This window comes from Psittacula echo (genome assembly GCF_963264785.1).
Source record: "Psittacula echo genome assembly, chromosome: 10".
In the NCBI taxonomy this organism is placed as follows: domain Eukaryota; kingdom Metazoa; phylum Chordata; class Aves; order Psittaciformes; family Psittacidae; genus Psittacula; species Psittacula echo.
The window spans coordinates 8,173,673-8,201,409 of NC_137741.1; the positions used below are offsets into that span (position 1 = coordinate 8,173,673).

A 27,737-nucleotide genomic window follows, 5' to 3' on the forward strand; every position below is an offset into this window, starting at 1 on the left:
CTGACCAGTAAACTGAGTTATAAAGTATATTAAATTCTGGCCTACCACTGATCTCCCCAGTTCCAAGCTGTGACTTTTGCACTGGTTTTCAGTGTGAAAGTCCTATACATTCCTATACATGTCATCAAACTGCATCCTGCTTCTTGACAACCTGCTGGTTTTGTGATGTCTTCCCAATGACATTGCCCATCCTTTGTCAGATTTTGTTCTACAATGTAACCTTTTCAAACAGGAAGGAGACTACTCAAGGGGCTGGTTTTCTAACTTACCTCATATCTCTTTATTTTTTCCTTCATTAAATTTTCTTCTCCTTTCATACTATTGATTTGCTTGTGCAACTCTTCAGTTTTAATCTCTAGCTCATCAACTGTTCTCTTCAACTTTTCATTTTCTTCAGTCAGCTCTTTGACTTGATTTTCTATACTATTTCGTGCCTCTTGTGCAGCATTTCTTTCACTGGCAAGGACAGCAGCACTCTGGGGAAAACAAATTATATCATGCTTAAAAAAACCCCAGAAATTTCATATGGTGTCACAGCAAATACAGCTAAGATAAAACATTATTAAAATGTCAACAACAAATTAAACTTAAAATCTGTATTCATTACAAACATGTATTTTTCTTGTTCATATTACTGCGAAATAACACAAAATGAGCATTTTTTTTTCCTCAGGCATACCTATGTGCTAAAGTCACACACAACACCTCAACAGTCTTATGCCTGCCATCACATATTTTCACCTTAACATCTTTCTCTTATTGCCCTAAAATATTTTCATTACCAAATCCTACTGTTAGGTAATTTCAAGTAATCTAAAAAACTTGACATCAAAAGCCATATGGACCTTTAAGGAAGAACATATTGATGAAGAATGCCTTCTATAGCAACACAAAATCCAGGCAGTCTTGCCCCACTGCTTTTTTCAAGCACTAACACCCAACATTCTACATCCACGAAACTTTTGTGGGGCTGCAAAGTAAACCAACCTAGGGAACAGGATCAACTGTAATACATACACAGAGAGATAAATATAAAGATAACTTGACACTTAAAAAATGAGGGGTTTGTAGGGGAAGTGTTACTAGCAAAAAAAGCTCCAAACCCCCAATCAATTTCAAAACACAGTCCCACAAAGTGCTGTACGAGCCCAGAAAAGCAGACTGTGAGCAGGCATGAACAAGCAATAGAGACTGAAAGTACCTTACAGTGGTATCGGTGCAGCTCTTCCTGCACATAATACAGCCCATACTTGGGGCTGTACTTAACTGGGACTTCTGCTTGGTTTTCAGTAACTGCCTGAGGATGGAAGGAGTTTAGCCACTAGTTCAACTTGTATTCAAAAGTACCCTTTCTATTTTTTCAGAAACTCGAATCAATGCACAACACACAGAGAATGGACAATAAACCACTCACCACAACTTATCACATGTGCTGACAGATTTTTGTTGGTTTTTTTTTTTTTTGCAGAGCAACTAGCTGCAGCATGTACCTTTTGAGATCTAACCACCCCTTTGATCTCACCACTTACTGTCTCTGAAACACCCTACCACTTACTGTGGAAACTATGTCTCTATATTGTTACACTATCTATCCTGTTATACTGTAACACAAACCACGAATGTACTTGTAAACATTTCATTCCGGAGTAAAGAGCGGGGAAGATTTATTCTTTGCTCTTCATTTACTTGTCAGCCAGAATTCCCTCCGAAGAACATAAAAAGAAACCAAGATACAATTTTTCATTCTTGCTCTCAGGCATTCAGGTCTGATAGAAACCAATACTCTACAAAGACCTGGTTGTAATGTACAGACCCACTGCCTTCTACATTAAGACCCTAAACAACAGTAAGAACACCAGATATGAGAATCTCTCCAATGGCTATAGATTATGGACATAAAGAAGAACTGTTACAGGGTGAGCCTTTCCTCATTATACACTCCCCGCTTCATTGTTTTTCCTCCATGAATGTATCATCCATTAATTTCTCTAATCCTTTTTAAATTTATTTTGTATCCATTTTTTGCATCTACATTATCTGGTGACAATAGGTAATTGCACGTTAATTACTGAGGCTTAACATTTTCACATATGAATTTGTGTTTATCTGGATGAAAACAAAAGAAATCATACAGAGTAGTTTGGTAAAAACCTATTTTGTGAAATATTTTTATGAATGCACAAAAATAACTTCAGTTATACTATTTTTGATATTTTCCCCTCCCCGCCTCCAAAAAGAATAAGCAAAGTTATATAAAGGAGTGTTTACAAAGTGCACCCGCACTAGATTGTTTTCCAGCAAGCAACAGCTTTAAAATAATGCAAATTAGTTTGATAAAGCGGTAACTCTGAAAACGCTCAGACTGTCTACAGGGTCAATGAACTTATTAGACAAAAACTGGCAGCATAAGCAGGCTGACAAGTTCTGGTCTTTTGAAAATACTGAAAAAACATGTTCTTTAAAGCACCTGACTAGTTGAAAGCTCTGAAATAAATCCTTTTAGTTGCTTTAAGTTCTCACATATTGAAATTTCAATAAAATTTATATATTCCTTTAATTTTTGCTTTTTGCATACAGCAAAGTTTTACTAATTAGCAAGCATTCCACCAGTGGCTCCTTTTAGTCTCATTTCCCCTTTCTGGAGCTGAGTGAAAGCAGCTGAGGCGTGCTGGGGAGTTCAGGGAAAGGAATGTTGATTTGTCTGTTCTTTTTCATCCAACTGCCTACACAGAGCTGCACAGAAAGAGAGGACTGAAGCAGGCCCACACCACACCTGAAGATTCCACCACCTCATCTGCCACAGTTTGCTTCCCTTTCCCAATACAGGAAGTACTATTTACTTAGAAGCACATGCACACACACACAAAAGCAAACAACCAAACAAAACCTCCAGATCTACATACTTAAATACACACATAAATACACACGTATATATATATGTATTTAACCTAACAGGTTCAAAATTAAGTTCAGCCTCCACTGATGCAGTCACATCTGGAGACCTGCTCCAGCCTGCCTTATTCTATACGTATCGTAGGATACTTTTCCGGCCACTAAAATTAAACTCAACTGGTATTCTATCTCCTTTTTCACTATGTATTTCAGTAAGTTAGCAAGATGCTAGATGAACAGACATAAAAGGTAGATAAGTATAAAGAGCAAGCTGCAAGTATTAGCTTGGTTAACCTGATTTAAAATCTTGGGAAAAAATTGGGTATATAAGTAAAATCTGCCCCAAGTTCCAGATGCTTGAGTTACCATCACTTAACCAGCAGATCTCCACAGGTCGCTAATGACCTTGGCATCATTACAAGGGTTATACCTTCACATGGATGAACTGTTCCCAAACAAATTCTCTAACACATTAAGTACAAAATTCCTTTCTTTAACCTGGAAGGCATGAGTCTTTAAAAGTACCAACAATAAACATATACACTCACACACACTTTTTCAAAATGGTAGGAAACCTCTCAATATATATGGGAGCTCTACTGTATTTTAGCTGGAAAGTGACCATTTTTCTTACATTATCTTCTAGAGAGAGTAGAACAAATTTTCTTCACAGTGCACGTTACACTGTGCACTATTGTTTCAGTATGCTTTCAACTTGTTTCAGGTAAGACTGAGAAGAAATACAGGAGTATTTATCCTATCAGTTTATCATACACGATTGTATTATACACATAAGGCATGGAAGATCACCTTCAGGATATCATTCAGGATGATATTAGAAAAAACAATACATTAGTATCTTCAATTTGACAATGAAATTTAAACAGTCAAGCCACATAAAATACAATTTAGATGTTCTTTGAGCAGAAAATGTACACACAGCATCACTTCTCCACAACAGTCAAATTACACAGCTGGGTTTAGATAGAAAAAAAACAACCTATCCTATATTCATTTATCCTCACTGTAATGAGAACTGCATGCAGAGCTCTTCACTGGCACAAATGAAGCTTCTGGATTAGAATAGCTTTTGGCAATACACGTCATCTCCCATAGCATATTGCAACAGAAAGTCAGAGCATCAAACAACGCCACGTCTCTTCCTTTCTCATATTCTCCCTGTTAGCCTTATCTGGCACCCTATGTCACCTTCTACCTCCCCTCCAGCTCTTCTCTTGGGAAGACAGGTGAACATGACAGGTATCATTAGAAAGGATATGCAAAGGAAACAAGCACTGAAATGTAGTTCTGGCAGAAACCCCTGTAGCAACACCATCAGGAGAGAACCCAGTGGAGAGGGATCCCTATCCATATATTGAACAGTTATGTAAGGTTCAGGCCAGCAGCTATTAAATCATACACTGCTGAAGCAGAAATAGATTGTTGCGCGTTTTGACTATGGAACCCCACTTACACAAGCAGTGTACTCAACCAACCCCAGCAACTAGAAGGCAGTATTACTCACGTAGAGACCATACGCTAAATTTACCACTCTGTCGTTAGAGATGGCTGACTATATTCTGCATAATAAAACATGCCAGTAGAGGATATGAAACCCAATGCACTGAAATTACAAAGAAATTACTATGTATACCGATATATTTTGAATGCCAACTATTGCACCTCATAGGCTAAAACTGAAAGTGGCAACAGCACAGGCAGTTTAAACTGCACAACAGATGGTATTTGCTAACAGCCAGCAGTAATCCTATTCTCTTTAGTTCTGTCTACATGAGCAAGAAGGCACAGCTTTCATTTAAAATTCAGTAACTGGCTCACACATTCAAAAAAGGAGCTGAAAGCTGTTTGCAAAAGCATTGAATTAGAGTGGGTTAGAGTGATGAAGATGAAAACAGAATGTTCACTGAACACTGTAGGGGTAGTAAGTACAAATGAGGAAAACAGCCAGACAAGGAGAACTCACACGTACAGATTGTGCTGTGGATCCATATCCTTCAGTCCACACATGACTTACTTGTAATGGTGCTGCATGTAAACAGTGAGTTAACAAAAGGTCCTTAAGGCTTAATGACACCACATCAATTAATGACTCCTGCTGGTACCCATTCATAAATCCTTTGCATTGCTACATTTGGGGGTATTGGTGAAGGTTTGGCAATAGTTTTAACTAAGTTTATATAAATTTAACCCACAGTAACAGAACTAGGTAAAGGTCACAAAGTAATGATTTAAATTGAATATGAAACATTAACAAACATGTTGCTAGCATAACATCTTTAGTTCACAGAATTGTGGATCAGCCTCTTCAGAGTTGAAATTAGATGATGTACATACACACATAAAAGCATGTAACAGACAAAACTGGTTAAGCAAGATTCTTGAAGAAAACTCTAAAATGAAATACTGTATATTCACACGTATTTGTCATACAAAAACCCAACACAACCCAACAAAAAAACAACCACCAAAAGCAAAAAATCAAAACCACAACACACAAACCAAACCAGCAATGAAAATACACACACACACACAAATGGTGAGAAGGAAAAAAAAAATAAATTTATATCAAGCACTGAAGTGGACTCTCTGGATATTAAAATTAACAAATCTCAAATCCAAAACTGTAGTTTCTTCCCTATGATATATAAAACATGCTTATTTCTTTTTACTCCCACTTCCTAGTTGTGGCAGTATGCATGAATATAACTTTTTTTGCTATATTATGGAATTATATTTATGTAAAGTAAAAACCCTATAGCAATTTCCCTGTTATGTTTGTTTGCCTGCATTTGCTTTGTCTTTTCCTTTCAATCTGTTTGTCATCACACCATTTTCCAGGGCAATCAGTGCCTTCTATTCCCTACATTTAGCCTGTTTCATACTCAGATTTCCATCTCTTCAGTCTCTGAAAGAAAAATACCTTCCTCTTAATACCCACATCCTTGCAGACTTCTTAAACTTACTGATACCTTCTTCCCATTATTTTTGATTACATGAAATATTTTATTATGCTTCTCAAATTTTATCATCTGCCTTATCAGCAGGCTTAAGCTACAGAGATCGGGTAAAAGAAATTCACAAATTTCTAAAAAAAAAAAACCCTAACAAAACAAAAAACCCCACAAAAATCAATCAAAAAAAAAAAAAAAAACCCAAACTGAAAACCAAACAGGGGGGCTGGGGGGTAAAAGAAGCCTTTCTAGAAGAAAGAAAACAGCTGTAATGATGAGGTCCCACAACACAAGGCCCTCCGTGACTGCCTGAAGATAAGTTTCTACATTCTGATACTGTCATTGTACCGTAGCGCACATAGAATCATAGAATAGTTAGGGTTGGAAAGGACCTTAAGATCATCTAGTTCCAACTCCCCTGCCATGGGCAGGGACACCTCACACTACACCATGTTGTCCAAGGCTCTGTCCAACCTGGCCTTAGGTTTACTTATTAGTGCAGCAGTAGGCTCAAACCATCATGAAGAAAAAAACCACCAACAAGTTATCAAATCCTAAAAGAAAGGTCTACTGCAAAAAAGTCGGTTTCTGACCAGGAAAAAAAAGAGATCATATATGGAGGAAAATAATCTATGGTAGCCAATAACCACTGACATTTTCTTATAGTTCTCACACATTTCAATTCTGAAACTGAAAGGATTAGTCCATCAGTTTGAGAACAAGTCAAGAGTTTACAGGGAAAGAGGCTGTTGCTGCAGAAATGAGCAAGGCAGAAAGAGAAAGGATAGTTTCACAGCTAAGGTGCCCAAATACAGCCCTAGAGAATCTGGAGTCTATTATTGTCTCTGACAAAGAGCTCCTGAGGCAAGTCACTCAACCAAAACTTTCCAGAGGGGATCAATAACTGCATGCTCTGTAGTTTCCTTGGTGGTTGATTTGAAACACTTGGGTTTGGCTTCCAAACTTTTAAGTGCACAGTTGCAACTGAAGTCAGAAAAAACTGTACCCTGAATGTACTACAGGACTATACAATGGAAAGGACTATGCAATGGTTAACATTATGTTAACCCTGTCCCCTCTGTTTGAACATGCACAACTAATGGATCCTTTTGACAGTAATCTGTCTGCCTTTCACTTTCCTATACTTAATACAGGGAATAACATTACTTATCAGCTTGCAGCTGTGCTGAGAAAAAGAACTAAAGTTTGTGAAATATTCCATGTAATTCTTTACTCACAAGAAGTTTTTAATAGTATGTACTGAGTGCAGGAACACATCAAAGCCTGGAAACACTGATCAGCATTCAAGAATCAAAATTCTAACGTGTTTAAGTGAGTACAAAACTACTTTTAACTTGTAACAGATGAATGAGAAGATGATGAGAAAATGCATCACATATATGAGTGTACTATTTGATTTGGTATGTACACCTAATTTATAAAGTTTTACCTATTATAGGTCTGCTTATCTGACCCCACATAGTCACAGCTGCAGCATATATTTTTCAGCTTCGGGCCAAAGGAGGTCACTCTCCATAAGGAAAATTCAGCAGCAAAATTCAATTCCCTAGTTCTCATCCTGCTCCTTTCAGGTGTTTTACCTAACAAAAAGTGAATTTAATGAAATTTAGGTTTGTGTCCTTGTATACAGATTTATAGTCCAAAAATAATTTAAAATATATTAAATTAGTCAAGGCCAAGTCTAAATAAAGCAATAAATGTTGTTCCAACTCCTGTGTTACAGTAATCTTGGCAAAGCAAATACATTTGTATACTATTCTGCTCTCAACTTTGATGCAAGCAGTAAACAGATTTAAGGAACTGGACATGAAACTCAGTATAAAAGGCATATAAAATCGTTACCACCACTTATTATTGTGTAAACCCAGAGAAACTGGACAGAACACACAAACATGGACCTTGAGATGCAAATGAAATATTCTACTTCAACCTGAATACAGCAAAAAATCTCTTGGACAGGAATGCAGAAAATGTTCTGTAGCTCCACACCTTTTTTTTTTTTTTTTACCACACCCTCAACACTGGCAAAGACATGAGAGTGGTTGTGTAACTGATCATTAAAAAATGGTCTTGGCTGACTTCAGTGTTTCAGCTGGTGAAATTCCCTTTTGGCAGTGACTGCACAGAATGGGACTTTCAGAGTCCTTTTACAAAATACAGGAAGAGGTAAAATGAGCGGAAGCTAAGTATCTTGTTTACAGCTTATTACAATTGTTACATTTCAGCTAGATTCAAAGTTTCTTAGGCACAACTCAGCAAATCTTTCTGAAAACTTTTACATTTCCCTTCAGAATCAAGTAAAACTGAGTTCAACCAATTAACTGTTCTTTAACTGCCATACTTGATGTACAAATCTAAGGAGTAAATCTCCATTCAAAATGAGCTAGAGCACAAACAGAAGTTTTTTTACTGGAAGTAACAGACTTTCAAATTTTCTTCCCATATACACACTTGTGGAATCAAAGTAAATGACACAAAAATCCTCTGAAACTTTCTTAAGAATAAAGAGAATGGTGTGGCTTCTCACTTCATTCTGTCCCTGGTGTGGAACACCTAAGGAATCATGGAAGATACTGTCTGCTGAAACCAACTCTAAATTCTCTAAGCCACGTTTTTAGGTTGATGCTGGATTAGTTGTTTAACTTCTTGAGCTACATGTAAAAAGCTTCATGTGGCTTCAGGGATTCAGATCTACCTAGCTCCCCTTAGATGACCCTGAGAAGTTACCAGTGGTGGAGATACCAAATCCATTTCTATTGTTTTTAACTCTTCCTTTTTTGTGTATACACAAATCAAGATTAACTAAAACAACTAGACATTGATTTCCCTACCTAACATGCAGGTGATTTCCAAAGAAAGAAAAAACCAAACCCAACCCACATCCAAAGACTGACACCGAAAGAAAAAAAGACAAATATAATGAGTCTCAACATAGGGACAGCCCTTTAATTGTAATCCTTATTTGCTCTTCAGTGAAGACAGCTTCTGAAATCAGTATTATTCAGGTATAGTCATCTAGTTTTTAAAGCTCATGAATGCAAATAACAGGTCTATTTCTATTTGTACTGTTTGTAGTTCCGGTATTTCTCCCCACTGCGTACCTTTAGGCAATTCTTCTAACCTCAGATACTGTTTCTTAAAGCAGTTGAGGTCCTGGGATGAATAACACTGTAACACTGCATAGCATGGATAAAAAAAAAAATCTAATAAAAAATAGTTTGAAAAAAGGAATGAGAAAACTCCCTGAAAGCAAAGCTATCAACCCCACAGGACTCCCTCTTCCCCCCTAAAAAAACCCAAGCTTCTGGAAAAGAGACTAAACAGCTTTACTTACTGCTTTTCCACCTTACACTGATTATATTAATTCTCCCATGATCTCAAAATGAGGCCTAGCCTACTTTAACATACGGCTATGCCTTTGGAAGTTAACTATTATTAGTTACCTATTAAAGGGGTCAATGTGTTTTCGTGTCTCAGTGAGGTACACTGCAACCTACTTGAATTCTCAACTGTATGTCAAGAGATTATTCAGTAAGCAACTGCACAAACTTACAAGCAAGGGAGGCTGTCTTTCCTTCCATTTCAGCTAGAGCCATTCTATTAACTGGTTAAAAATTATTCTCTTGTGACTGTTTAGAGGCAAGACCTGTTCTCTTGCAAGGCCATTTTCACTAATCAAAATGGTATTATATCCTTAATATTATTTCCAGAACTACTCCAGGTTTTACTTTATGAGATATAATGAAAGATTTAAATGCCCACATTTTAAAATTGAGAATGCATCCCCCCTTTTTTCTTTTTCTTTCTCTCCAGTATAGGCATGACCCAGTATTCATTTACACAGTTACAAAATCCACAGCCAGGAAAGCATTAACCTCCAGTAGCAGCTATACCAAAGTCAATATTACGTTCCTAGATACATATCATGACATACTCAGACTGGCTTATACTAACAGAATTTTCAAGGTCAGAAGTTGTTGCAAATATTAGAGTAAAATATTAACTAGTTCTGTGTTCACATTGCATCCTACTGCATGGACTTACACAGTCTAGTACTTCACACACATACACAAATACATACTGTCATAGGACAAACCACCCGAACATACAGATACTGTCACCTGCTGACAGCATTAGAGATCCTCCTGATGCTATTAAAGAAGTATCTGACTGCACTGGCTCTTGCCAACTTTCAGAAAACAACAAACAAAAAACCTCACAAAACCTCAACCCTCCTTCCCAACGCAGGCTAACTGCAACAGTCCTGCCTTAAGGTTCACAACTGTCAAATGAGAAAACAGATTTTTTGTTTGTTTAGATGTGGTCCAATCCAACTCAAACAGAACTTTGCATGGCAGTTTTGCTAAGAGGCTTTCCAGACTCTACATACAATATGAAAACCACTCAGTTGTAGTTTCATGGTACTGTCTGCATCCAAACACACACATCCCCACTAAATACATGCAGAAGTAAATTGCACGGAAATGAAAGACCAGACGAGCTGGAACTTAAAAAGCTTGCTTTAGCACTAAAGGCAAAGTCACCAAGTTACATCTTCAGTGTGCTTTAGAGGCATGTTTATTATTCTTGTTAACAACACAGCTAATATTCCATAACGTGTTTGGTATTTCATTTAATGGGTGCCTAAAAACATGCACGATACTATTATCAAATGAATTCCTTTCCTTGCACAGAACAGACACTTCAAAGAAAAACAAATCAAACCTGTCTCCTAGATTTTCCATATACAGTTCTAAAATACATGTTTCCAATAACAGTGCCCATTTAAGGAGTGCCTGCAGCCTTCCTTCCATCACTACACTTCAGTCAGTGCACCCTCCCTTTCTTTCCCCTGCTCCATCTGTGCTTGTAGGACCACAGTAGAAATCAGTCAAACACATACCCAGTGTTTAGAGGACTGGTAAGGGAGGGCAGAAAATGAAAGCAGGGTGGGGGTGGGAAGTGTGTCATGAAAGAGGGGACATTGACTTGGACCAGACACTCCACTGTTCTTGGACTCTGTATACAGTTTAGATCAGTTACCAACTGGCTTCTACCATTGAAACAAAGAAAAAGTGTTATTTCAATATGTTAAAGGCTGCTCAGGCACGCAAAGGAAGAAACATCAGTGGCATTTGAAATCCTGGCTCATCTTCTCTAACGCTTTTCCAATTGTTGTGTATCTTGTTTGAGGTGAATGGGCTAGACTCAGACACAGCATTCAGGATGCAGATTCAGATGAGTTATGGATGTACGTACACAAGGGCATAATGATATTCTTGGGCCCAAGCAATTCCTATTATATAATTTGTTTCTTTTATTGTTATAAAGAAGATGTTTTTATAGAGCTACTTATTATAACCCCAAATTTCATCTTATTAGTTGAGATCCTATTAGGTTCTTTTCCACATTTACAATTTCACAGTTATATACAGTATGCTTGTTTATCCCTTTATGTACCAGTGTCTCTGTGATGTTCCGCAACCAGTTATGTCTTCGCTTTACTCTGAGTGACTGAAGTAACCACTGCTCTGTGTTTGTAGAGCATTATTTTAAAATAGGTTCCCAGAATATACTAAATTTAGTTATGCTTAATTTTACATTTAAACTATATTTGCCAAGCCATTTCTGAAGAAAGGCACACAGAGTTTATATCAATATAATCTACAATGCTTAAGCTAGTTTTGGTTAAGCTTCTGCTCTATGTGGGAGATTTTTATTAGCTTTGAAGAAGAAATATATTATCACGCTTGGTAGAAAAAGAATCAATATGCAACTTTCATTTCAAAGTTCTCTGCACATCTGTGCTAGACTCACCTGAATTCACAAAATCACTATATATATATGTAATATATATATTATATATATATAATGGGGAAAAACAAAAAAAAAGGAAAGCTGCTTCTCATCTACAATACTCAAGATTTTATATTAGTTTCTTATTTTAAAGGAGTACACTTTTACTTCATAATATATGCAGAAGGTAACCACTGTCTTTTGCTGTTGCTTTCACTTGCTCTGATAAAAGTCTTTCTCTTTGGTCATACCACAGCTTTACATATACATGTCAGTTAAAACTCATATGACCACTAGCTTCAGTGAATTCCTAAATGTGTGGATAAATGAAACTGTTTCTAAACTCTAAATGTCTGTTTTATCATCTTGAGGATAAGGTCGGAAGTATGATGAACCCTGAATAAATCAGTCGAGGTCAGGCTTAGATATGCCTCCTCACAATGTGATGATTACAGCATTTTGTGAACAACATTTGTGCAGACTGCTTCTCAAGGCAGACATAAATTTGATAGTGCTGGGCAGACTGCAACTGCACTCCTGAGCTGATAAAATTTCAGTGGAATTTGGACAGTGCTAGCTGCAATTTGCGACAACCTTTTACCTACAGTATTACATTCCAAAAGGTATTTCCAAATGTTACTGGAAATAAACAGTGGCACTTCATCTACTTCATCTACATCAGTAACAGAGCACTCGTAAGGTAAGCAGTACAATTCTGGCCTATTGTGCTGTTGGGTCAGATTAAATAATGTAAATTTTTTGTACTATATTAATGGCAGGAAAAGATTCTTATTCCTTACTGCTCTGGCATTTGCTGTTATGGAAAAATCCATGTTTAATTAGAAGGACATTAGTTTTTTAATTTATTATTAAATTAAAGGCAATTACTACCCCACAGAAGTATGTTAACAGAAAAGTAAAACTTTTACCATTGTTAAATGGGAACAGTCTGATCTCACTCTTAATAAACAACCAACGAAGTTAAGAAAAATCAGTCATCGAGACTACAAGCATAAGACATAACACAGAAATGAGTTAAAAACATGAACTGTAGCAAAAAAAAACTCTTAATATCTGTGACTTCATATAAAAATCTCTAGAAAACGAACAGAAAAAACTAACCTACCACATCAGTGAGCATGAGAACAGAATCACACATGACAAATAACCCCACTCTATTATCAGATAACCTTGTGTATGTTTCTAACGTGACTTCAAAACAGATCTATGTGACATTCTAATCACATAGACTAAATGCGCTCTACATTACTTGTCAACCTATCTGACATCTCCAGCAGTTGAAAAACTCTGTTGATTTAACACAAAAATTAATTCCTTTCTCCCTGAAAAAAACTTCCTTTTTGGCCTAAGAGGTATCACAAATCACCCTTATTCAGTGTACCAATTTGGATGATAATAAAAGCAACGTAAGAACTAACAACCTTGTGCATACAGACTCTGATATATCCTGCTCTATCAAACCACTATTACAGCATTTACACACCTGTTTTCCTCATTGAATACAACAGAATGGCAGCTTCAATTGTATAAAACATGATTTATACATACACTGTTAGGTATTCCAGATTAATTATAAAACCAATAATTAACATCATAAGTAAGATCACAGCAGATCACTGATCTAACTCCCCCAGTTACACTTGCCTAATAGATGATATATCAAACTGAACAACTAATCTCAGCCAGTAGTCATAGAGGTAATGTTGGCCTTCAAAAAAGTCCTTAAGGGTACTAATACCAGTGAGATTAAAAACAAATAAAGAAGGAACTTCCAATTAAGCATGATATAAGAAGTTTTACTTAAAATAAAACCAACAAAAATCACTTAAGTAATATCGGAAGAGAAGACCTGGTGCTTAGAGCAACATTAATTAATTAAATTTCACTTTTGAACATCTTATTAATTTACTATTAGACAGACTATGCCATGCAAGTAAATAAATGCTATTTATAACTATCTCTATGCCACAGCAACCCAGTCATAGAGCCATTTCCCAGACTGTTATTGTTATGCCAAACAGACTACTCTTTCATTTCTTGTCAGTTGTAATTACAGTTCCATAATTGAAATACGGTAAATTACCATGAAGTAACTTTGAAAGATGGTTCACTGAGGTTAAGCTGTCACTACAATTACTGTATAAGAAAAAATTATAATTTACATGTTCTACTTTCCTCTCAAAGAAAAAAATTAATTCAGTTCAAGCAGCTCAGATGAGTCAAATACCTTCATGATGATGTAAACAAAGAGAAACAACACATTTATCAAAGCCAAACAAGCTTAAGTCCCAGGCTGCACATACAAACCAGTGTATTAAAAACTTTTCTAACCACTGAAGAAAATTTTAGAGATCCTTCAAAAAAATACTCTTTATCAGAATTTAGTCATACAGTATCTATCCAGCATCTTCCATATATGCTCCTATTTGCTCATAAAGCATATACAGCTTTGGACATATCATTCAAGTTGCAAGCTTAATTTTAATTCAGTTCTACATTATGTTTTTGGCCACAAGCAGTAGGATAACTGCAACTCACTTAACAGCAACGACATGAAGGTAAAAGAAATTGGCACAGACATTTCTAAGCATAAAAGTGGGCCTGTAATTTTGACTTACATTGCTCAAGCAGTTTGCCTGTAGAAATTTTCTGAAATATTTGACAGAAATAAAATGAGGGATAGACACAAATAACTGTCACTGTAAAAATAGTGCTCAAAATCTTATGAGAACTGACCCCTTACAAAAAAAATCTTTCAATAAATTCCTAGCTGCTGTCTTCACAAAGGACATCTTTTGGAAAACAGTAACAGATAATACACTTCTGAAAACTGTTGCTATTCTCGCCCCGACAAAGACCGCATGCTGATGCTGGAAGAGGCAATTCCTTCAGTTCTGTTTTCCTCCTGTCTCCTTCCAGACATCCAATCCCTGCTGTTTCCCTTGAGCTGGTACTCATTTGACTATTCAGTTAATAGGGTAAGCTCAATAAATTAAAAGGGAAAAGGAATACACAAAAAAAATCCCAACCACCCAACACCACCAGCACAAAAAACCCAAACCAAACCAAGCAACCAAATGAAAAACCAAACCAAACACCCTGGCAAAAAAAAAACAAATCACCACACAAACAGAACCAAACAAAAACCCCAACATCTAGTAGTGACTAGTTGAAGTAACAAGAAGGGACAATGTAACCAGGGAACAGGATGTGGCACAAGGAGCTGAAGGCAAGAATAGAGGGCTGCAAAGAACTGCTAGAAGCTGTAATTTCCACAGCATCACTGGCAAAGCACACTGGTGCTCTTCAGGGCATCCTCAAGGTTTCAATGATTCCATTTAACCCAAGACAAGTAAACGGTCCTCTGTACTACACTCCCATCTATTCTCTCTCAAAGCTTGCAATGAAGAAAACAGCAAATAAAGACTCAAAGGGCCACAACTTCAGCTGTGGAAAGCAATCAAAACATTATATATGTGCATGAAATAAAACTTACTCTCAGCAGCTAAGCATCTCCTAGCCTAAATCTCTACCTATTTATTTTGTTAAGAGAATAGTAGTATCTGTGATATCTGTGAGAGGGATGACTTTTCCCTGTAGAAATTAATTGTATGCACTTATTTTCACCTCTGTTGCTTTCTCCAGGCTCTGCTGTAGATCAAGCAATTCTTTATCATGTTGTTCTTTAAGTTTATCCATCTCCATGTCATGGCTAGATACTTCTTCTTTTAGTGCTCCTTTTAAAGCGGTAAGCTCTCTCTCTCTCTTTCTCAAAATCTCTTCTTGTTGATCTTTTGCTATTAATACTTCTTCCAGATCCTGCTTCATTTGCATCAGCTCCTAAAGAACAAAATTAAGCACAATTGCATGACAAATAGGATGTTCTGTTTGTGTTTCAGAGAAGGAAAGCAGGTAAGATCCCCAAGGCCAACTTTTGTTTTTGTGACTTTTATACTAAGCTAAAAATTTTCTAAACCCTAATATTATTAGAAGTATACCATATAGCTCATGTTTCATATCATGGGTTGTCCTGGGTTCAGCTGGGTTCTTGCTACTGCTGATATCTGATGCTGCAAAACTATGAATATATTTTGACAGTGTATTCCACTGTCTGTAAATAAAGCAGGATTCAAACTAGGGTTGCAATTTAGTAACTTCCTCAGTCCTACCTTCTGTAGCAAAGAAGCTGGTAAGAACAAAGAAAAACCTTTTTAACCCACACTGCAAGAGAAATTAACTCAGTGGTAATTCCTTGTTGTCTTTTCTACCGGAAAGCATAAAGAAAGTTGCTTCTACAAGTGCTGAAGACAAAACAAACGCTTCCCAACTTAGTCAATGCCTTTGCACCCTTCCACCATGTTCACCCTAGAAGTCATTTCTCCTGTCCAAATTGCTGGGAAGGAAGTGGGTAATCAGTGAATCTGAATAATAAATATACACATGCATGTATACAAACACAGAATAAGATAACAGCAACAACTGAAAATGCACATCTTCAAGAATTACCTAATTCGGTATTTCTCAAGCTGTGAATAACTGCACTTTAAAAAGTAATGTAAACTTCCTCTGCACTGGAGCAGGATCAGTACATCTAAACTATTCCTGATATGCATCATTTATTCTGTCCTTAAAGCTTGCAATGAATACTACTGTCCACATTGCCACATTCCACTGTTTATTATCCATATTGATAGAAAACGTTTTCCAATACTTATTCTAAATCTCTGCAGCTAAGTCTCTCATTTCTTACTCCATCCCCACACAACACAGAAAAATTGATTGCTATTTCCTTTACTGCAACATTATAAGATGTGCTTTTGACTCTTCCCTCACTCTTCCATTCAGATTAAAGACCTTCTTCATAGGCAACGTTTTTCAGCACTATCAGCATCATTCCAGACATTCCTCTACTTCTGTACAACTTTCAACTGCAGTAATCAAACCTCACCTACACAAAACAAGGTAGTTATTCTACTCAGCATGTCTTGCATATTTAATATTCCTGAGATCAATAATGTTTTTTGCTCCTTGGTTTGCATTTTATCATTTAGCTTCAACTTCTTAAGCTAGTTGTTTGCACTGCTATTAACTGTTTTGGAACTATGAAGTATTAAGGTCATTCTGAATTCTGACCTTCCTTTTGAGCAATTATACACTGATACTCTTACACACCCTTATCAAATGTCAATATTTCATCATCATCATCAAATATCAAGATATTTCATCATCAGTAAATTAAAACAACAATTGCTCTCTCACAGGAGACAGAAAATCCATAAAACTCTTGTTCCTCTCCAGAATCTATCCCTTCTCTCCCTGGATTCCATTAATAGAATTAAAAATTTAGAGACTACCTTGGTGATTTCTTTTAATTTTCTTAGTTGAATCTTACCTGGCCTTGCTAATACGTACACCTTCTTTAAACTGATCTTCCCTGTTCTGACCAATAAAACCTATCTAATTGTTAAAACTGACCAAGATGATTATCTCATAATAGAGAATAACTTAGCTGTCCCTTAATCATTATGTTATTTGATCTCCTAGAAAACAATGGTACTTACACTTCGTATTCCTTTTAGTGTTAATATAGTTATTATAACATGCTTTCCTAGGTCACTTAATAATGGTATATTGTTTTGTATTGACAGAATGGGAAAAAACAAGACGTGTATTTCTTCTACCTGTATCTTAGTTCCTAATTTCTAGGCAACTGATTTTTTCATCCTTCTTCTGGTACTTTATAACTAACCTCAATCAGAACCTCTTTCTCCCCTTCATCAGTATGTTTTGCATTATCCAGTTCATCATGCATCTCGGAGAGCTGGTCTTGAAGATCTCTGATCTCAGTTTGATGTTGTTCCTGCTCCATTTTCACTTGAAAAAACCTTATCAGGAAAAATCAGACAAAATATTTTAATTTGTAGAAATTACAAATCTGTAGAAATTAGAAATACCTAATTTTTGAGTACTAAAACCCACAAGTATGTATACCCATGTTCCCCACAAACGAATGGGATATAATGAGGCAGAAAAATGAAATGTCAGAGGGGTAAAAATGAGAACTCTTCAGTAGATACATAAGTGGAAAGCTGTATTTTATTTTAAACCTGGTACTATATGCTTGACTAAAGTATCAAGTGTTTCCGTATTTTAAAGTCTTGAACTATATATTGTGACCATGAAATATAAAAAGGAATTCGCACTAAGAGGAAAACTATAAATTCAGCAATCTTTCTCTTCCTTCCAGATATTCTAAAAACATGCCTCTTCTAAACAGTGGAAACATTTCCTACAATAACAAACATCACTGTCAGATTCAATTAACATATCCTAAAGACACAGGCACTTTTAAACTAAAAGGTTTAAGAAAAAGCATGAATTCCAATTAAAAACTTCTGTAAAATTAACTCACTCCTCTAGGTTCTGCCTGAGTTCCTTCTCGCTTTCTTCCAGCTGCTTTTTTAAGGCTTCTTTTTCACACACACTTTCATCAAGTTGCAGCTGAAGATCTTTCAGCCTTGCTTGTGTGGCATTTCTCTCTTCTTTGGAATTCTGCTGATTCTGAATTTTGTACACCAAAAGTTAAGCAAGATAACAGACTAAGCATAAATAAATTAAAGGCTCTTTTTTATTGTATGAAAGAAGCCATTGCAAGATTTTTATATTTTTCACTTGTAGAAGTGCTTAATAACCTATGAATATTAAAAGCCTGGAATGTTTATTTGCACACACAAAGCACTGCTTTTTGGTTTTTATTAGAAACGTGAGAAGTGAAGTCTCCTCAGTACTATCTCATCAGTTTGAAGTACACTGGTTCTTATGACAGGGTTAACATGCAAACTGAAAGAAGCCAAACTGTTTTTCTTCATGTCTTCAGAGCATGGCTGTACTTAATTACTTCAAATTCAGCATTGCAAAAAGAATGCAGTAATTAACAAACAGCAGCTACATAAGTAATATAGTTTGTCTCTCACTCCACATCTGTCTTGCTACAATCAAAAGATTAACATTTACCTCCTCGGATACCTAAGAAATTTTATGTGCGTGTGTCTAACATTTTTATCCACCTCTCCAAACTCCTTTTCAAATACTAAGAAAGAGATTTCTCAATAAAAGGGTAACCATGCTATGAGGAACTACATTTAAAATTAAAAGTCTTCTGTAAAAGCAGAGGTATCTGGATTACAAGGAATACGAAGCAAAAAAGAAGGATTCAGCTGGTTGATCAGTTGTCACTTACTTAGAAAAGTTTATCTGAAGTAGTCAAAAGCTTTATAATAACAAAGTGCCATACCCTAATTTCTAGATCCAATTTTTTTTCTAATTCTTCCACTTTCCTTTCAAGTTCTGCTTTTTGCTCCAGCAATGCTTTTACTTCAGCTGAAGAATCCGAAACCTACAATTAAACAGAGATGTTTAATCCCACAAAGCCAAGATTCTCTTTGGCAATTGTTCTTTTTAAACCTAAAGTAAAGCTACAAGCCAGGCTAACGAAGTGTAGCATCACTTTTCATACAGGCCAAGCCAAGCTAATATTTTCAAAGGAGCCCAGATTTGATTTTCATAAAACTTCTTAGTAATTGCTCAAGGGATGTTGCAAATAATATAGAAAATATACAAACCTAAAGAAAAATTCAAATTAGGCAGCATATGAATTAAGTCACAAGGACTGGAGGCCAAATTTGACTGAGATACCACCAATTACATGAAACTACCATCAAAGGGGTTCATACTCAGATGTCAAGACAGATTTTCAAACAGTGTTTTTTGGTAATTTCTTAAGATGTGTTTTATATATTAATTTTGACTGATTATAGCCCAGTATAAAATAATCATCAAAAGTAAGCATTTAATCCTCATGCCATCACTGCAACAACTGGGCATTCCTTCACTTTCTTTAGAACTGAAAAAACAGTTCATCATGTAGCAGGAAACAAAAACTCTTCAGCAGGCAGATTGTCAAACACCATTAATGTCATATGGCTTTTAAAAAACGTCTTAAATTATTGCTTTTCTAAATTACAAATTAAAATACTCTTTCCACTCAGATATCTATTTATAATCACTATAATGAGAAGATGCTCCACCATTATTTTTCAAAGCTATGTATGTTAGCTTTTCCTTTGATCCAACAACCTTTTGATGTTCACGTTAATTTTGCATCTCTCCTTCTAAAATGTAGAAGCTCTCAAAGTAGACTCCTTTACATTATTCTTTAATTGTTAACAAACAGATTTCCCATAAGTCACCTCAGTGCATGATTAAAATTAAGCTATACTACTGAGAATACTACAATAATATACTGTACTAGAAGAATAGTCTCATTTAAGTCAGTGAGGGAATTCAAGATTTTAAGCCCTGTTTGAATACACATCACTATTAAACAAAACAAAAAAACTTAAAAAATTGTTTACCTGCGTCTTTCCAGCAGCTCTTGACTTTAAAGTCTGAATTTTCTCAAAAACTAAGTTGACTTTCCTCTTTGTTGCATCATCATTATCAGCACTTCTAAAACACACAGAATAAAAGCAATGATATGATCGAAGGTCCTATTTTTTTAATACTGGAACAAATTCAGAGTGTCCAAACTATGTAAAATCGCCACCATAAAAAAAAAAAAAAAAACCAATATGAACCATTCAGAAATTTTCTTAGCTATGATTTCATTAAACCCTTTAAAGAGAGACTGTTGAAAAATTATATCCACTGAACTCTTTAATTGTAACTCTTTTCTACAAAATTATAGCTGTGGAAAGACAGGTATTCAGCATGTATATTATGCAAACATACTGAAATTAGGAGCAATTAGTAGTACGTTTTTCAAGTTCTGACTATTGCACCATAAAATACACTTTAGCAGCTCCTAGAACCTGCTACATCAGGAATGCAGAAAAATTTAAGTACATTGTGTGTATTTTAATTCATTTCTCTTTCCTTCATCTTTCAATAAGTTATCATTAGGAAACACCAAGTAAAAGAGTTACAGGTAGACAAAGGATTAAATGTACATCAACAAGAGAGCTTCTGCCAAAACTTTAAGAGATAACACTTTTTTGTTGTTTAAAAAATCTACAAGCTTTAATTCTCATGTGGTATGATTTGAAATCTTCATGAGCCTCCATATCACATGAAGTTTAACTCCTAAAGTATTTAAAAGATGAAACAGATTCTAATTAATAAATTTCAGGTACACTTAATCAAATCCTGTATGTTACTTTATGTAAGTCCTGATTGCCCGGGTATTTTGAGATCCTATGCCTTGAAGGATACAGCTCAGATACAGAATTACACAACAATTCTAGCTTTGCTTTTACAGTTTCACATTTTAAATATAATAGAAAATAAATATTGAGAAAATACAGTCTCTTTGGACAGCAGTCCTCTCCAAAACTATGTTTACTAACCCTTCCTTAAGGTAATTGTAAAGTATCTGTTTAGCAGTCTCTTCATTTGTTTGCTGTGCAAGATCTTGCTGGCCTTTTAAGAGATCAGGAGTTGCCTAAAATGACAAGACAAAACATCAAAAAATATAATCATATGAGAGTTGTAAATACAGTCTCTACAACTTAAGTCCTCCATTCTAGTCTATTATGAAAACATTTATGTACTGTGGACCTAAGTTCATAAAGATCCACTGGAGTTTTGGCCTGCTGCAACAAAAAATATGCTCCACACCAAAAGAAAGAAAACATAATTTTGCATTCTCCTCTTCTGCATTTATGCTTAAGAATAATCACATCATTTACAATAAACTCCTTTAGTCCCACCATCTTCCTTCACCCAAACAAGAATATACTGTTTTACAAACCATGGTTTCTATACCTGCAGATAAAGGAGTAATTTTTGTGGTTTTACTTCTCCAGAACAATCCCATTTGAAGTATTGTGTGATGGGTGTTGGTTTTAATGAAGAGCAGAAAAATACGCATTTAACAGTATGAAAGTTCTAGTATGCTAGAGTGCAAAGCACAGCTTAAACAGTAAATTCAAATTTACCTGTATATGAGGGACAGATGAAAATGTTTTCACGGAAATCTTCTTGGCTCCTGAATCAGGTGGAATTGTGATTCGGTTTGGCAACAATAAAGTAGAAGTTACTGTTCTAACTTCTTCTCTCTTATTCTGTCCTGGGAGTGTAGACGACCTGAACATCAAACTCTCTGTATCAGCTCCATTTTGTTTATGGTGTTGCAAAGAACTGAAACTGCTATTCTGAGTGTCTTTATCAGGCATTTGCAGTTTTCCAATACTTCGAGCAGAAACCTTCATCTCTTTGGAAGGTGACTTTTGATCTTTGGATAACTGCTTGTGAAAGCAAACTTTAGATGGTCCCAGCAAGTGCTCAGTTGACTTACCCAAGCTTTTACTGAATTCACCTAAATAGTCTGAATTCACATCAGGCCCTAATGACAAGGCACTATCAACACTTCTTGATCTTTTACGATCATCTGGATGAATTCTATTCCTTTTTCCTGACCTACCTCTTCTGTGAGGATCCACTTTCTTATCAAACTTTTCAATTAGCAGATCTACTCCTGGAAGCGAACCAGTATCAATATCACGGCCAGTTCCAGGCAAAAACGGGATATATCTTCTGTTTTCATGACGATTAACATTGTCTGCATATATGGCATACTCTTGGTCATCAAGTAAAAATCTGTACAAGGAATTTGCCGAAGTGGGAGTGGCTGATGAGGACGATGATCTTCGTGAGTCATCCAGTACGGGCCCAGCTGAATCTTGTCTGCGGAAGGGAAGAACATCTGGTCTAGGTTTTCTTTTCTCTGGATAAGCAGTGGGACTAACACATGGCGATCCTCCTGCAGATGAAAATGACTCTGAAACACACACTTCGCTGAGACTGATGGTGCTACTGGGACAATCCAACAGCTGCTTATTTTGATCTTCTGTTTCTACTGACCTGTTCAAATGCATTTTTTTTGCATTTGCTTTGGGTGGCTCTGCAAGATACGTATTTGTCTTCTGTAGGGACACTACTTTAGATGAGGAAATCCACGGCTTTGCTTCAGTTTTTTCATCTGCAAAAGATTTAGATTTACTGCACACGGAAGACTGGTAATTATCCAAGTTCAGGTTATTTTTTTCAGGATCATAAGGCTGTAAAAGTTCAGGATGTCTTTGAAAGTTCAACAAATTTGAGGATTTCATTGTTCCACCTTTAAATTCTGATATTCCATTTTCTTTTTCATCCAGATTGGTTATCTTTAGGCTTTTAAGCATACCCGGCTGCATTTGCTGTGCTCCAGGAAACATAGTGTGTTCACTGTTTTTGTCCTCCAACCTAAAAGCAGTACTTGAGTCTGTGGCTGGCCTGCTTGCAGTATGAGAAATGACCTCTTGTTCTTTTCCAGCAGAAGGATTTTCTGACAAACATCCTTCTGTATTGTTTAGTACAATGTAAGGATGCCCATCAATTCCTTGGACTCTAATACTGACACCATAAGACCCTGTCCTAGAATTTTGTGCATTTCTGGTTTTTTGAGTCTCCTCACTTGTGAGTTCAAGAGTAACTTCGTAGTCCTGTTGCACATGCTTAAAACCAGCAAAATATGGTTCCATGATTACCAGAGGAATATAGCTGAAGAGAAATGACAAAAATGTCATTGTTTAAAACACTTCAGATTATTTCATTCATTATTTTATTGCACCCATCAGTGTGACTAGGAAGACTTAACAGTAATATGCAGACAGATCAATATACAAGCTATACAAAGCTCAAAGCAAATACACTGTGATCTAAATGTCTGACTGATTCTGGACCAATGTAATATTATTTTATGATTATAAATGGTAAGAAATAGCAAGTTAAGACTACCTACACAGAGTTGGTGATAATTGCTTTAGAATCAGATTACTTCAAATATAAGCAATTCTAGTACAATTTTTTTGAGTCAAAGCAGCTTTTATTTTGGGTGTCTCCACTTATTTACTGAAAAACTGTACATTTCACAAATCAATAATCATTTTATAGTCAGCAATTATTAACAGCTATATTAACATTTGAACATAAGACCAGGAGAGCAAAACACAACCAGGCAGTTTTAGATTATGAATTTTAGGCAACTAAAGCACTGCAAGGAAGGTCAATATCCTCATACCTTTGAGTTGCACTTTTACATATCTGCTTTTCAACATTTGTTTCTCAAGACATCTGAAAATAAACTTTTTCATTTATTATCTCATTACCATCCATAAGAATAAACTTTCCTACAGATTAATTCAACAATTCCCCTAATTGTGGGCTTGTTCCAGAAAACTCCAGTTGCTATTTTAAAACAGATACTTTGCTGAGCAACACAAATGGAAAAATGCTGCTAGTATTTCCACGGCTGATAGCACCTTTTTCAGATGGAACAGGAATGCTAATTCCAGCCTATATGTGCCAAAACTATTCCTGCTTTTAAAAAAAAAAAAAATGAGAAATTAAACCCTACCTGCACTTTTAATGTTAAATGCCATTCTCTCTTTCTGTAAGAGCTGGCTTGGTGCGTAGTTTTACTTTACTGTCTGTTGCATATTATGTGCCAACTGTTTAGTGGCAGAGGCAATGCAGTGACAATAAGAACCGTGTCTATAAAAGGATGAAACACAATACTCTGATGCAAAACCTGGAGGGAATAAACTTTTGAACTGAGCTGGAGAGTTGAGTAACCACTGAAGCCTGACAAAACCAAGACCATTAAATGGCGGTGAATAATCATTGAAAGGAAACAGAAAGAACAAGATGTCTCATGGAAAAACAAACCTCTCCAGTCAGTTTCACTCTCCTGTGTATCTCAGCATGAACTATCTCCCTTCAGATATTCTAAACAACAGCAGAATTATCATTGCTTCCTGACAGTGATTTAAAAAGTCACTATCAAAGTCTTCCTCAAATATTAAAAGATTCAGTGAATTAGGTACATTCACCAAAACTAATTCAGAGGTTACATTCACTTAGTAAAGGGAAGCAAATAGACAAAATGAATTGGATCTCCATTTAAGACTTCCTGAGCAGGAAGAGAAACAGAACAAGAGAAAAGCAAAGATGAGCCAGGGAAGGGTAAGGGAAATAGAAAAATGAAGGAGCAACAGAAAGTTAACAGCAAGTACCAATACACTTTATTATCTTGGTACTCCATTCTATTTCTCTATCCTTTTTTACCTTCTCTGAATACTCACAATATCTCACATTAATTACACTGTTTCAGTGTATAAGCTGAGACAAAAAGGACTAAGTAAAAACAACAGAAGCTGATTCTAATTACCCAGAATCAATGAAAAGATCTCTATTGGGTTTTCGACCAGGACACAGAAATCAGCTCTGAGCTGCTCTACTGGTGGCTGAGAAAGCAAAGGAGGAAAAAGAGAGGGCATAGCACAGAGCTCTAACAGAATATTCACTGAAGGGACCAGACCACACTAATCTAATGAATGGTTGCTGGAGGTAGGAAAGAAACCAGGCTCTTCACTCTGTTCTTCAAACTGTTGAGTGGGTCCAGCTACATTCAATTACTCTTTGTTTGCTCAAGGCAACAAAAAGGAAGTATTTCTGAAAGTTCAAAAGTTGTTTTCAAAGAAGTAAGCCTTTTGAAGCTTTTATGCTTTCCATTTTTCCATTTTCCATAATTACTGTTATACAATGTTGATCTGAAGTCACTACTACTGGTATGTAATAATTAAAATTAATCATTTGTTTTAGCAAAATAAAAATTATAAAATAAAGTTTATCAGACTTCTAAAACAAATCTGCTTGATTGTCTAGGGAAAAAGTGTTAACAATACATGACTTTGCAACTGAGAATTACTGACAAAGAGACTTCAACCAGCCCATGAAAAAAGCAACAACATTCTGTATCTTCTAAAGAACATTTAAAGTATCTCAGTGTTCTCAGAAAATACATACCATTCAGAACTCTAACTTCATAAAAAGAAATCTAGCTTGCAGAATACAGTATGCTGATACTACACTAAGTACAAATCACCCATGGCATATTTGCATCTGACCATGCAAGTGAAAAACCCCCATGATTTATATACAGGTGTAGCATACATCTGCAGTCGATGAATACATGAATGCCTTTAAAAAGGACTTCCACTTAGTGATTCTAGCAAAATCAGAAATACCACCAGTAAATATTAGATAGCCAGAAATAAAAAAAGAGGCCACGCCAAAATAACCCAACAACTCAACAACAACCACAAAACACCAAAACCCTTTGTGTATAGTGGAAACAGTATTTATGTTAATAATCTACCTTAAATTAACCATTAATATATTTGTCTCTAAAACTATGTAGAAATACATGAATTTGTCTTCCTCATGCATTATACTAATGAATTATATATACTATAATATATACTATAATATACTATAAAAAAGCATAAAACCTTGTAGAAATCAAAGTGCTAGTACAAAATTTTTAAATAAAACATTTTATCTTTCTGGAAATTTGAAAATATATATATAACAATCCCCATTACATCCACAAGAAAATCAGACAGCTAGTCCTACCAGTCTAGTATTTAAAGGTCTTACTTAAGGGTTCCTATTTTATTGGATGATAAGCCACGGTCGATAATACTCCTATGAACTACATAATATCTGAAGGTTAATTTACAATACCTGAAAACAATGTTGGTAATATTGTAAACATTTTTAAATGCTTTAAAAAAGCACTACTGGTTTTTCTCACACAGCCTTTCTGAGGAAAACCTAACTCCTCTAATGATGCCAATTGTTTAATTACAGTTACAGTCATATTTTTACGCAAACACTGTGCAGTCAGCATCTCAGGCTTTGGCAGGCTTACAGCAATAGATTAAGATAAGAAGACTGAAGCTGTTCCTCTCCCATCTGTCTGTCCCACTCCTCTGACGGACATTATGCCAAAAATGAGAATAATGATGACTGAATATACACATCAGCCACAAATATTTGCAGACTGGCATGTCCACGTAAATGCAATCAGCCTTCTGCTCCATACTACTGGTGGATGAAATTCTGACATCTGACACAGGAGGAGCTAACAGACAGGGCCCTGACAGCTACTGCCATAGCTGTCCAGTTTTAATCTCCTTTTAAGTCTGCTGAACCTCTCAAATGTTATGACAAAACAGTTTGTTTACTCTTAAACTTATAAAGAGAGGTTAGATGTTTTCAGAGTTATTAGGAAGAGATTTTCCTCATTTATCGAGCTGTTTGTCATTTCCTTGTAGTTATCTATAAAAAATAGAAGCTTTTATTTTTTTTATAGACGGTGATGCACATTCTAATTCCGGATTTTCTGCCAAACTAGTATTTTTACTTTGAAATAATAAAGTCTTGCTAGAAATTTTATTTAGTGCCTCACAGAAGGTTAAAAATACAGTTTTCAGAAAACAGAAGCAATAATTCTGCGTAAATTCTTAACCAGGTAGAAGACTGTTATTTTACAAAATAAATAAAATGTATTCTATTATTTTATAAAACTGATTAGTATCTCCTACTTGTGAAGCAAATATCACAGCAACAGATACAAATTTATCAGGACATAAGAAATAACTACTTCAATAAATTATTTTCTTTTGAAAATATTCTACTTGCTAAAACGACAGATAATATAGTCAAGGACATACAACCATCAGTATCTTTCAGAGATTAGAAGTGCAGCTGCAGTTTAGGACAATGAAAGTATATTGGCATTTTCAGACTGGTAACTTCATCTGCTCTTTGTACCAAGCCAAATATTATTGAGCAGCAAAGTTTCACTTGAAAATGTGCAAACAGTCCAGTAAAGAAATAGCTCAATTTTCTACAGTTACATCATGTAGACTTAACAGCTGGATTTATTGATCAACAAGTTCAGTAAATCCAGTCATCATCTAGGGCAAATCCAAAACACAGAATTAAAGATACAGGAAACACTGTCAGATACAAACCAAGCAAATTCACTGTACTAGGCAACACATTAGGTTTTACAGATATCACTAGAATGTATTCACTGTATGCCCCAGATAAGTTATTTTATTTGAAAAAACAGCAAGAGTCATTTTC

The 27,737-nt window shown here is 35.7% G+C and overlaps 1 protein-coding gene across 1 annotated transcript in view; it reads right to left on the reverse strand.

Annotated features, from left to right (window-relative positions):
- The window catches only part of CGNL1 (cingulin like 1), a gene marked incomplete at its 3' end in the record, with an annotated part of 58,025 nt that overhangs the window by 18,976 nt on the left and 11,312 nt on the right, over nt 1-27,737 (reverse strand). The window contains exons 2-9 of the mRNA XM_080626555.1: nt 21,698-23,300; nt 21,107-21,201; nt 20,117-20,210; nt 18,997-19,098; nt 18,115-18,263; nt 17,452-17,587; nt 15,330-15,542; nt 270-476 (exon numbers count right to left, since the gene is read on the reverse strand). Coding sequence (XP_080482681.1) covers nt 270-476; nt 15,330-15,542; nt 17,452-17,587; nt 18,115-18,263; nt 18,997-19,098; nt 20,117-20,210; nt 21,107-21,201; nt 21,698-23,300 — 2,599 coding nt within the window. The remainder of the gene's footprint in view (nt 1-269; nt 477-15,329; nt 15,543-17,451; nt 17,588-18,114; nt 18,264-18,996; nt 19,099-20,116; nt 20,211-21,106; nt 21,202-21,697; nt 23,301-27,737) is intronic.